Source organism: Alosa alosa, chromosome 10 (assembly GCF_017589495.1).
Source record: "Alosa alosa isolate M-15738 ecotype Scorff River chromosome 10, AALO_Geno_1.1, whole genome shotgun sequence".
In the NCBI taxonomy this organism is placed as follows: domain Eukaryota; kingdom Metazoa; phylum Chordata; class Actinopteri; order Clupeiformes; family Clupeidae; genus Alosa; species Alosa alosa.
This window is the reverse complement of record NC_063198.1, coordinates 8,546,511-8,559,001: the sequence shown is the minus strand read 5'-3', so window position 1 is coordinate 8,559,001 and position 12,491 is coordinate 8,546,511. Positions and strand designations below refer to the sequence as shown.

At 39.8% G+C, this 12,491-nt stretch overlaps 2 protein-coding genes across 3 annotated transcripts; one reads left to right on the top strand and one right to left on the bottom strand.

Annotated features, from left to right (window-relative positions):
• The first annotated feature begins 413 nt into the window (after positions 1-413).
• Positions 414-10,347, top strand: ergic3 (ERGIC and golgi 3). Of its 2 annotated transcripts, XM_048255422.1 has the most exons (14): positions 414-586; positions 837-907; positions 991-1,078; positions 1,172-1,291; positions 1,381-1,480; positions 2,120-2,285; positions 2,962-3,019; positions 4,411-4,425; positions 6,336-6,367; positions 6,468-6,564; positions 8,226-8,290; positions 8,415-8,551; positions 8,652-8,707; positions 9,320-10,347. In XM_048255422.1, the coding sequence occupies exons 1-14, from the start codon at positions 499-501 to the stop codon at positions 9,397-9,399; spliced, it is 1,173 nt and encodes a 390-aa protein (XP_048111379.1). In that variant the 5' UTR covers positions 414-498; the 3' UTR covers positions 9,400-10,347. The 2 variants fall into 2 exon arrangements, with proteins under 2 accessions (XP_048111379.1, XP_048111380.1); XM_048255423.1 differs by lacking the exon at positions 4,411-4,425.
• Positions 6,807-8,069, bottom strand: romo1 (reactive oxygen species modulator 1). Its single transcript, XM_048255424.1, has 3 exons — positions 7,948-8,069; positions 7,440-7,570; positions 6,807-7,051 (listed from the first exon to the last, which is right to left on the bottom strand). The coding sequence occupies exons 2-3, from the start codon at positions 7,568-7,570 to the stop codon at positions 6,943-6,945; spliced, it is 240 nt and encodes a 79-aa protein (XP_048111381.1). The 5' UTR covers positions 7,948-8,069; the 3' UTR covers positions 6,807-6,942.
• Positions 10,348-12,491: the final 2,144 nt, after the last annotated feature.

The following is a 12,491-nucleotide window of genomic DNA, read 5'->3' as shown; positions in this document are numbered from 1 at the left end:
GCAAAACACTGTACCACAACTACCCAAGTCAAAGTTGCCTCAGGCTAGTCGAGAAGCAACAATGTAAAATTCATGTATGTAGCCTGAACATTATGCCTTGAGAAAAATTCGCTCACAAACGAGTTTCTTTGAATGTCCCATTACGCCTCATTGAAAACATCCTGTTTGGCTGGCTGAGAATGACAAGCGCACTAACTTTTCTTGGAGAAGCCACAGAGACCACTAGCTTGAATATTGCCTGCCAAAAGCTGAGCCACTAAAGGGACACATTAGTTTAACAGAACCACTACTAGTTAGTACTGTTATTATAATAGCAGTTTTAACAGCGCCATTACATTAAAGGCTTCTAACCAAAGTGCTGTAGAACTGGCAAAATGTATTTCTGAATCGGTACGGTCGTCATACGCGGTGAATTCTCATTGGATGGCACGCTAACCTGTGTACCGGAAGTGGTTCTGATGCGGGAACTGGTGTGACGGTTCTTGCGGTCGGTGTGAGATGGATGCAATTAATAAACTGAAACAATTTGATGCGTATCCGAAAACTCTTGAGGATTTTAGGGTGAAGACATGTGGTGGGGCCACAGGTAAGTCTTAAACGTCACGTGTTGTTTTATCCCAAATTAAACCTATGTCTTAGTGAGCATGCAAGCACAGTAACGTTAGCCTAAGTCGGTTTGTATTGGTCTGGGATAGGCAGCCAGGTTAGCGATTCCTACATTACTGGCTATAAATGTATTGTGGACTTTAGCTATTGGTGTTTCTAACGTATGTCAGTGTGTGTTTTGGAAGGGGCTTTAGCGTTTCATTCATCACCCCCATTTTTCCGTTCCACAGTGACCATTGTGAGCGGTCTGATCATGCTGATCCTGTTCTTTTCCGAGTTGCAGTACTACCTAACTAAAGAGGTTAGTAACGGTTCAACTAATCACAATAATGAAACGCATAACTGCACTGGGACTAAGATTGTCTTGTTTGTTGGGAATTTAAGGTGCATCCAGAATTGTTCGTGGACACATCACGGGGCGACAAGCTACAAATTAATATAGATGTAGTCTTTCCTCATATGCCATGCGTCTGTAAGTTTGCCCGGTCTCGTCACACAACACCGTTTTGATAAAATTACAAAAGGTTTTGTTCAACTTTGGGTCAATACCTGTTTTGTTTCATAGATCTGAGTATTGATGCTATGGATGTCGCTGGAGAGCAGCAGTTGGATGTTGAGCATAACCTATTTAAACAGAGGCTTGACAAGGACGGCAACCCTGTCACTTCTGAGGCAGACAAACATGGTAAACGCTAAATTACAACCCTAACATGTCATTATCTAACTGTTACTATGTTTTCACCATATTTACATCGACATACTTTGCGTCCTTAGATTTAGGTAAAGAAGAGGGTGAAGGGGAGGTGTTTGACCCAAGCAAATTGGACCCAGACCGCTGTGAGAGTTGCTATGGTGCTGAGACTGAAGACCTAAAGTGAGTCTCCTTGCTCCTCTAAGATCTTTTAGGACACAATTCCATACTCCTCCACCCTGATACACACAGCCATGATGGACACAGTGTGTCTGAAGCTTGTGCATCCGTTTGTGTATGCTTTTCATTTATAAGTATAAGTATTTATACTCTTTTGATCCTGTGAGGGAAATTTGGTCTCTTTAGTTATCCCAATCTGTGAATTAGTGAAACACTCTCAGCACACAGTGAACACACAGTGAGGTGAAGCACACACTTATCCCGGTGCAGTGAGCTGCCTGCAACAACAGCGGCACTCGGGGAGCAGTGAGGGGTTAGGTGCCTTGCTCAAGGGCACTTCAACCGTGCCTATTGGTCGGGGTTCGAACAGGCAACCCTCCGGTTACAAGTCCGAAGCGCCCCAATGTCCAAATGTACATTTATGTCCTATAAAGGGATTTGATGTTATGATATTTTCCCTGTATGATAATTGTCTCAGGAAATGTAATGGTTTCACAGTTTATGGTATTTGTCAATAGTGTGTCTATCAAGGTTACCACCAAACAGACCGACTATACAAATTTAGCTGGGAGCCAGGATGTGGGGGGGAAAAAAATAATAGTGTAAACAGTTTTTATTTATTTATTTTTTTGCTTGTTGTAGATGTTGTAACTCCTGCGATGATGTACGAGAGGCTTACCGACGGAGAGGCTGGGCGTTCAAGACACCGGACACCATTGTGCAGTGCAAGAGAGAGGGCTTCAGTCAGAGAATGCAGGAACAGAAGAATGAAGGCTGCCAGGTTTTTGGATTCCTGGAGGTGAACAAGGTAAGCTCATTACCATGCCTCAACCAACCAACCAAACTATTACAGGCAGTTGCAGCAAACAGTGTTTTTTTTATTTATTTTTTTATTTATTTTTTAAGATTGGGTTTTTGTCTCATTTTATGAGACTGAGAGTAGTTAGAGGTATAGCACACATTTCTGGTGAAATGTTGAGCTCAACAACCACTCAAATTACACTCCCTCGTTTGGTGCTCCTGAAGTAATGTCTTGACTGTCTGGAATGATGGCTCCATTTTGAACTACTTTGTGTACAGAGCCAGGACTGCATGCTACTAACATCTGGACTAGATAGATAGATAGATAGATACTTTACATTACATTACATTACATTACATTACATTACATTTAGCAGACACTTCTTGACCAAAGACTTTATTGATCCTCAAAGGGAAATTCAAGGTCTCAGTAGGGTACAGACATCACACCCAACATGCACTTACAGAAGAAAAAGTATATACATATAAAAAAAACTCCACTGTACAATAGAGACTATATAGAGCTGTTCACTGAATTCGGCTAAATAAATAAATATTATTAGCATTGCTGACTATACCTATAAGAGACACAAACACAGCAATTACTTTCAATATGTTTCTGTTAATGTGTTTCGAAATGACCATGTTCTGTTTACCAAGCGTTTCATCTTGTTCTTACAAAGGTGGCAGGAAATTTCCATTTTGCGCCTGGCAAAAGCTTTCAGCAGTCTCATGTCCACGGTAAGAGGAGCCATGTTATGATGATCACTAAACATCAAGAGCTAGTTTCCATAAATGGATTATGGAAATGGATAATGGATCCTAAACTAAAAGATAATTTTAATTAGAAAAACTCTTTTGAAAAAAGCTTTTATCCTAGGACTAGGCTTAATACGTGTATGGGAAACTGGCCGTAAATGAACGCTCTGGCTGATGCATCCCTACATCATTCTGTGCACACAATTGTAAACATCACCCGTTATGCAGTGATGAATGTTGTTATACAATTATCAGGAAAAGTGACATGTCAATTAGCCATTCGATAATACTAGAGGCTACAGTCAAGGTCTCCTGCCTTAATTGAATGCTTTATTGCAGACAGGCAATATCATTTGGTGCATTTAGATTTGCCCTTAGCAATCAGACAATAGTTGAATGTGTTGAACACGTGGGAATTGGGGATAAAGTGGCTAAAAGCTTGTAAGTTATTGGGCATACTATATAGTATGCTTGTATGAGAAGAATGCACTAGAATTTGTGAATTAGTTCCCGTGTTCTTACATCTGGTGGTTGTGAAGCTGTAAATTCCTGTCCTGTCACTTTCGATGCATGTTTCTATCCCTCTGTCTCTGCCTCGCTGTGGTTTCTGTTTTGTGGTGTGTCCACTAACCTGCAACCCTGTGTCATATTCAAAACAGTAAAGGTTACTAAAGGCTAAATTCTATAAAGTTGGATGATGCTGGGCATATGTGGGTTAATGAATGACCATCTCTATTCACTCACTAAAATTCACAATCTATGTAACTCTCTTGGAGTTTGATTTATAGGAACTGTCTAATGCACCTCAACAAAATGGGACTCTTTGAACTTAATTTAATGTGTCAGGAATAAGAATTATGTATCTGAAAATAGCTTATCATAAGCATTTTTTCTTCAGTTAAGTGGATGATCAGGCATCTTCAATTGCTCTGTATCTCTTTCTGAATGTGCAAAGCTACTTGGCACTATTGAGGGGAATGCTGCTAACATCCTCTGTCTCTGTCAGCATAAGTAACATGGTTGAGAATGAGTGTTATCTGTAACGGTTATCTTGCTAACCTTGTGAGCAGCATATCTAAAAAAGCAACATACTTGTAGCAAGATGCTTGCATAGGCTTGGTGATGCGCACGGGCTAAGGACTTAAGTATTTAGAGACGACTACAGAAAAAAGAGACAATGAGCCGCTTTTAACGTGAAATTGGCGTAAACGATTGAGTTCATTCTAGTCTTTATACTGTCCATAAATGCACAGCACACTGGAAGGTGCAGTGACCACAAACTGTCCTGTTGGACCAGACGCTTCCCTTCATCCTCTCTTCCTTCCTACCTCTGTTCCAATCATGTGGTGACTCTTTTTCTCTTCTTTCTGCAGTGCACGCTGTGGAAAGTAAGTTAATCCTTTTTGTAGTTTTTATGTTACTATTTGACAAACCTCCCCCCAAAAATTCAGAAAGAGCACTATAAACGATGAGCTGTAGTCACAGGACTTTAGAGAAATAGTGACCATTTAAAATTACCCTGTTATTGAACTATTTTTAATTTCTCTTTGACTCTTGCTTCTCTATGGTACGGGTGTTGCTAATGCTGTGACTTTAAGCTTACTTTTCTAATAAGGCATAAAAAAAAAAAAAAAAGGTTTGGTTCCTGTTTTTTTTCCCCCCCAGTGGCAGTAAGGGATAGGTAGAAAATCAGTCCCTCCAGGATTTCACAAGGTTTTTTGAGACTGTTGCGACCTAAAATGCGTGGATGGAAGTTGCTGTTTTTAGCTGTTTCTTGTGGAGAAATTGCGGGAGGAAGTGAAAATTGCAAAAATAGTTGCGATTTTTTTATTTTAAATTTAGGCTTTTAATTAAGGTTAGTAAGACCAAAATCACACTGATAATCTTGATGCTTATTAAAAAAGGATAATCAAAGGTAAACAGTAAGGATTACAGAAAATCAAAGTAGGCCTACTTTATATGTGAAAATGCTTTGACTGAGGTAATTCACAAAGCAGTGAACCATCCAAAAAAGACAGTCACCTAAAGAGATGGCATCATGTCATATGTTTCAATACATTCATATATTTTGTAATTCATATTAAGTTCATATCTTTTTAATAATTCATAGTCTGTGGCCTGCATCATTAATAAAAGTAAGTATCTAGTAATTTCATATTGATTTAAACTATTTGACTACACTTCTGTTTAATGTCATTACATTGGTGGTGTACGTCTAATTGACTGCATGCCCCTTTAAGGACGTGAGAGTAGCCTAATTACATTTCTGAGTGGATTGGAAGGCTTGCATCTCACTGTGTTCGGCTACGAGTGTAAATCACTTTTTGCATAGTGCATTATGTGGATGCAATTGGGAATGTCTATTTCATTAGTTAAAATAAATGTTAAAAAAAAAAACTCGAATGAAATCATTCTTGGATCATAGAAGAGGTAAATGTCTTGCAATTTTATTAATTTCTATGATTTTGGTAGCACTACTTAAACTAAGCCCACAAGCTAGCAAACATGACATAAGCTAAAAGGACATATCCAGGTAAACGTTTGCCAATGGGTTGCATAGCCTACTCAAATGTCAGTAAACCAAGTAGGCCTTAATTAACTTACTTTCATAGCCTAGGTAGGTTAGCAACACCAGGTTGAGAGATGCAAGTAAGCAGATCATTAACGTTAGCCTTCTATTTATTGTCATCAAAACTGCAGAGGAACGAACACGTTAGGGCAGTCTTTTGGGTCATGCAGAAGTGTGCCATCTGGCTCAATATTGTGCGCGAGGGACTGTTGTGGTAGGTGAAATTTCACGGTGAAACTACGATGATTGGTCAAATTTGCGAAAAAGTTGCGGTGTTTGGACAAAATTGCGCGTGCCTTGGTAAGTGACGAAAACAATCGTCTTCCTGAACAGCTGTGCATAGGCTACTTTGTAAGAGAGAATACGCTCATCCCTATACATAACGCAAGGGGTAATTCATGTAATTATATTTCGCCTTTTACTTGTGGATGTATTTAATGTAGCCTAGACTATTTAGTGTTATTTCTCCCCCAAGCTCATAAAATAAATTTGGGTCGGACATAAATTGACAGGGTCGGTCAAACCGGAACCCAAGATTTTTTTTTTTTATGCCTAATCTTCTTGCTATGCTTTAGGGTCTTGTCAAAACGACTAATTCTGCTTCAAATCTCAATTTGTGATTGACACGGCTCTCATCAAATCTCAAACAGCAACACAATAACTCCCACCAACTAACCACTAAGAATACATGTCAAGGCAGTTGTACTAATTTTTTATCTTTATTTTCAGTTCATGATCTGCAGAGTTTTGGATTAGATAATGTGAGTATACAGGTTTGGTTTATTCTGTAATGCGTTTGTTTGGCCATGTTGAATCACTTGACCGATTGACTTGATTTTGGTTGCCACCTCTGGTTCACAGATAAATATGACACACATAATTAAACACCTGTCTTTTGGCAAAGACTACCCTGGTATTGTCAACCCACTGGACGGAACTTTCGTCACAGCACCACAAGGTGAGTTATTGCCATCCAATACACACTCTCTACTTTATGCATGTCTCACAGTCTAAGCTACCACCTATGTTGTCTCAGTGCAGCTCCAATCAGGAAGCGCTTAAGGCGATAGATAAGATACTTTCTTCATCCAGAGGGACATTTTGTGGCATGCAGCGTATACTCTGAGACAGACAATGCCCAGCCTTCTCATCTTGTGATAAGGGGACCAAGCCCAAGTCATTCCTACTTGAAGCCATTAGTGTTTTAAATCACAGTCTTTATTCAGTGTGTATTCCTCCAGCATCTTTGTATTTACTATCAGGGTGGCATCGGGAAAAAGGTAAAAAATTATTTTGAAGAGTCCTGCATGATGTGACCGTGTCGGAGGGGTTTCCTCTAGCAGCGGATTCCCATTCCAATTGCCATGAATGTGCCGAATGTGCCCCCACTCTGCATCATGGTCTTCCCAACGCCCCCCATCAGTTCTCTTCCTCTCATTCCAATCCTGGAAATGAACAGGGGGGAAAAAAAACATTTCAGTCATCATTCAGACATTGATGCCCCGATTATGTTCACTGTACTTGATCCTAGTTAGCCTGGTTTTAAGTAGTGCATTGCTTCCCCAGTGACAGCGAGTACTTTAACTTCATTAAAGCCGTGAAATGGAAATTAAATATTTGCATTCCCAAGTGAATTGTCCATTGATAATGACTGTCCAATGTCAATTCAACAAACGTAGTCCACTCACACCAAAGCTGCATGATTTGGGGTAAATATCTTAACTGCTATTTTCCTGACAGATTGCTACTTGGAATATTAACTGCAGCCTTTGCTATTGGCTAATTGCAATGTCAATTAAATTGATTAACTGTGCAGCCTTAATTCACACCCACCTTAAGCAGGAGAAGGTTCCGAACATGGCCCCCGCTGCCATTCCAACAGCGAAGCCCATCATAAACCCCATTTTCACTCTGTCAACGCAGCTTGGCTGCGCTTGTCCGTAAGGTCCGACGGCCACCGGCATCTAGAAACAGTGTCCGAAATGGTCATCAAAACTAATTGCATAACATCGGTGTTTGACTGGGCACGTTTGCTAGCATGTGGCTAGTAGTTTTAAAGCGCGTGCAGGCATAGCAAGCGATATTTCATTACAATATTGGATAGCATGATGGTTAAATGCTGCCAAATGTGTTTCAATAAATTCAAAATCCAATTATGTTAATAAATGACATCCTGCGTAGACAGTGTCTTGCTAAGCGAACAGGCTAGCAAGCTTTGCTACATGTCACCTATCTCTGGCCTTGAAAACAAGTTTGGTAGCTAACTAGTGTAGACATACAGTTTTGCGTATTCTCCTCACACGCAACTGATAACTTTGTCAGTACATTCGGGTAATATTACCTTGTTTCAGAGGTTGTTCAGATCCTTCTATGAACCAGGAGGAAATTAACCTGATGTATTTCTCAAGCACTGTCAGAAGTAGCGTCGATTTGTCGAGACTCCATTACTTGAGAGGAAATGTCGTGTGAGAGGAAGAAAAAATAAGTGGCATAAAATTTGAGTAGCGCCCCCTGTCGTCTATTTCACAACACTTCTTTGTACATATCCTTGATCAAAATGCAACTATACAATGAGTGTATTTTGCATCGATTCTAACCTCTATTTAATTATTATTCCAGCGTCCATGATGTACCAGTATTTTGTGAAAATAGTGCCAACGATCTATGTTAAAGGAGATGGAGAGGTAATTGAAGACTACTTGTTCAAAATAAAGTATTGTGGTGTTTTAAATTGCTTTTCAATGTCCTGCTTGTTTATACATATATTAAACACGTTTAAATGTTGGTGTGTTTATTTGTGTTGATCAGATGGTGAAAACAAATCAATTTTCTGTGACTCGTCATGAGAAAGTGGCCAACGGTCTGATAGGGGACCAGGGACTCCCAGGAGTTTTTGTGCTATATGAACTTTCTCCTATGATGGTGAAATTCACCGAAAAGCAGCGGTATGCAGCAAATACATTACTTTTGTTGTATGAGTGTGTGGACATTTTCATTTTACTATATTTTGTGTATTATATATATTCTTTATGTGCCTCTTCCCAGGTCTTTCACCCATTTTCTGACGGGAGTTTGTGCAATCATTGGCGGTGTGTTCACAGGTGGGTCTATTGCCATTTTTCCTGGTGTATTTTCCGGTGTGCTTTACCAGAAAATGGTCCAGTGTTTTTGTATACCTAGAGTTAAGCCCCATGTTTTTTATTTATAGTGAATCTTAATTTGACCAAAAGTTTAGATGGAAATTACATTAACACGTAACAAGACAGTCATTTTGCAAACACATGTCAATCATTAACTGCCAAAAGAAAACTTTCAGTCAAATTCAGATGAAGTATAAATCTAAATTTGGCAAGGGTATGGACATTTTGGGGCTTTACTGTATCTGTGAAGGATAAGAACTAGTTTAAAAACTCTTGAGGTACATGGTAATATTAACAATGTACATGTATATAAACATCTACCCAACTTCGTGGACCTTGTTGATTTGGGTACCATATTAGTATTATTAACGCAGGATGTCAGGAATAATGAATTACTGCTTTCCAGAGCTGGAAATGCGTGGAAAATTGGGGGAAAGTTATGATCAAAAAATGATTAAGAACCTGAAAGAAAAATAACCTGAAGGGGGAAAAAAGAGCAGGAACCTGAAACATTACATAATATATTTGTTTATTAATTCAGTGATCATTTTGTTTTTCCTTCTTGCACTCTAGTGGCTGGACTCATCGATTCATTAATATACCACTCAGCAAGAGCCATCCAAAAGAAGATTGAGCTGGGGAAGGCATCGTAGCCATTACTATTTTTTTAACAACTGTAATTAAAATTGATGCAGCTCTGGTTCCAACAAGTTCTGTCTGTAAAGGGAAGGGCCACAGACTGATTCTCAGCTCATGGTAAATGGAGCTCTTATTTTCAACACTCAGACAATGCAGTTCTACTTTTGTGAATTGCCCTCCCAGATGAGACTTGCGGAGTCTAGGACTATTCATCTCTGGCTTTATCAAATACAGTACTTCCCACATATCAATTGGAATCTAAGTTTTTTTTTTTTATTTCTTTAAGCAATCACTTTTGGCATTGTTTTTTCTTTTTCATTCTCAAGAAGGTGTCTGAATTTCTTTGAGGATCACAAAAACAGTAATACAATTAAGCACCAGTTTTTTTCGCTATTATGTGGAGACGTTGCCCGTCTACAGAATCAAAACATGCTGGCACTCCAGACCTTGATAGTAGACACATCTCATTTTACAGCCAAACTTCTATGAAGGTTTAATTCCAGTGGTGCCGAATGCATTTAACACTCGACTACCGTGTAAACTGGAGAAGAAGTCACTAAAACAGGAGGAAGTTGGGTCGTCCGTCGGGTTATATACACTCACACAGAAGCACAGAAGGTGCAAGATGTGGATACTTTTATTGTGTTAGCACCTTCACAAAAAAAAATCAGGAGCTGGGGTTTGTGTGCGTGTGCGTGTGCGCGTGTGTGTGTGTGCGCGTGTGTGTGCGCGCGTGTGTGTGCGCGCGTGTACTTGTGTGTGTGCGCATGTATGATTGGGCAGATGTTTACGTTGGTGTGTGATCTATGTGTGTAGGGATGTTCCTGTCTGCTTGATCTCTCTGTATGTGTGTTGGTGTCTGGTGCTTTGGACAGCCTGTGTTGTGTCTGGGAGAAATGTATTTATATTTTGATTGTCCTCTACAGTTTTTAAAATGACAAATAAATAATTGAAAACTTGCACTTGTTTTGCATTTTCTTCTGAGTGGCTCTTCCTTCTGATATACTACTCACACAAAGTTAGGGATATCTGGCTTTCGGGTGAAATTTTATGTTTCAGTACTGAAACATTGAACTGTTGGACATGCTCATTCAAAAGTTTAGAGAAGGTCACATTAAGTTCACCTGTAAAAGTTATAGTGGACTTTAGGTTCATCCTGAAATTTCACCCGAAAGCCGAATATCCCTGACTTTTTGTGAGTAGTGTATATGAAGAGTAGACATCCTTTCAGTAGTCTATACTTTGCTGTGTGCCAAAAACTGGTGTTCTTTTGGTGTCACATCTGCAGCTAAAACAGATGCAGTACTGCTGAGTGAGCATTCAGAGACTGCGATTGGGTAACGCAAGACTGAATCAACACTGGCTTGCGCAAAAAAATGTCATAAGACATTTAGCTAAATTTACACAATTAAAGACATAAAAAATGTACAAAAGTGCATTTGTGCCCGGCCTGTGCATGACCTTTCCATGTAGCCAAAGGAAGGGACTGATTTGTTTGGAATGCATATAGCATCAGATGATGGCTACAAGGCAAAGGATCTCCATCAGCTTCATGAAGTGTTATTTGTATGCCATTAAATGTGACTGATCTAATGACCTATGTTTAAAGCACCCCTTACACAATAGCACAATGACCGCCTTGTAATAGTGGAACATGTTCTAATTTATAAAAATGGAGGGGTAAAACAATAATTAATTTATTCCACCAGGGGGAGCTCCGTTTATGCTCAGGAGAAGGGTAGACTTAGGATGACTGTTACTGTGGTCAGTACTGGTGGTTGGGGGTGGGGGTATGACAAATCAAGCTGTGAGTCATTTCCGGGTAGTGTCACAGTAACACATCTATGAAATAAACTAAAAGTATTTGGAGGAGGGGGTATGTGACTGCTTTGTTACAACATTACTGTGTGGATGCTAAAACTTTAGTTGCAGACAGTCTCTCCTGGGAGTCTTTTGAGCTGGAATTCCTCTTCCGCTGATCTTTTTATGGAAAATTTTCCTTGACCTCCCACATCCGACTGAAAGGTTGTGACGTATTCCACATGAATATGTGAGTGCAAGGAAAATCACTATGACTGTTTGCGGATGTTTTCAGGCTTAATAAAAGCAGATTGAATTTCCTATTCCTCCAGCGCCATGATTAATTGTGACGGAAAATACTCACTCTGAATCAGAACCCAGACTAGCCTTTTTAATCCCATCTGGAATGGAACACAGAGTCTAAATCCAAGAAACAGATACTACTGTACAAATTAAATCATATTCAAATGTTGTGCTGAAAGTGGGAAATAAACTAAAGAAATGTATTACCATGTAGTAGAACACTATAACTTACCCAACAGAAACTCTAACATATAATAATAATATAATTCTAATGAAACACTTTTCCTCTTTCTCAACCACAAGACCTCAAACGATAAAGTCACTTTCCTTCATCCCTGCACTTTCAACGACACTCATGACTAAGTCAGCTATTTCACTTTTCACCACAACATTTGTCCACCCTGAGTAATCCAGCAGGATGTCAAGGAGCTCCAATTTAAAGCACACGCGGGGACTACGCTACTATTTGTACTTGAGGGCACACAGTAGCACAGGACCATTAAAAATCATGTAGCACACATTAGAGAGAATGGGGAGGTGACAATCCCTTTTGGACAAGTGCTGAATACCGTGGCCTTACATCATTGGAAATCCATGACCCAGCTTTAAATCCATGGCATGCATTTATTTCCGATAGATTTTTTGAGGCTGTTGTGGCAGACAATCAGATGGAATTTAAAGTGGTAATTGACTTTTGGCATCCCTGTAAGCCATGCAGGTAATTCCTTACTCACAGCTTCATTAACCCTTGGGGGGTGAGGTATCATCGCCACCTCCACTGGGCTGCAATCCCACCCCACCCCCATCACTGCTGAGTCATTGGTGGGGGGGTAAATATTTAAAAATAGCCTACTTATTCCTAATGCTTAATGCATTCCTCATTGATGGTGCTAAAGCCCTGGGTGTCCCTTGGGGTTCCATGGGGGCAGTCAGCTCTGTTGCTGAACAAGGGCACACAATGGTGCATTGATCCTCCGACAGACTCGGATATGCGCATGTGTGA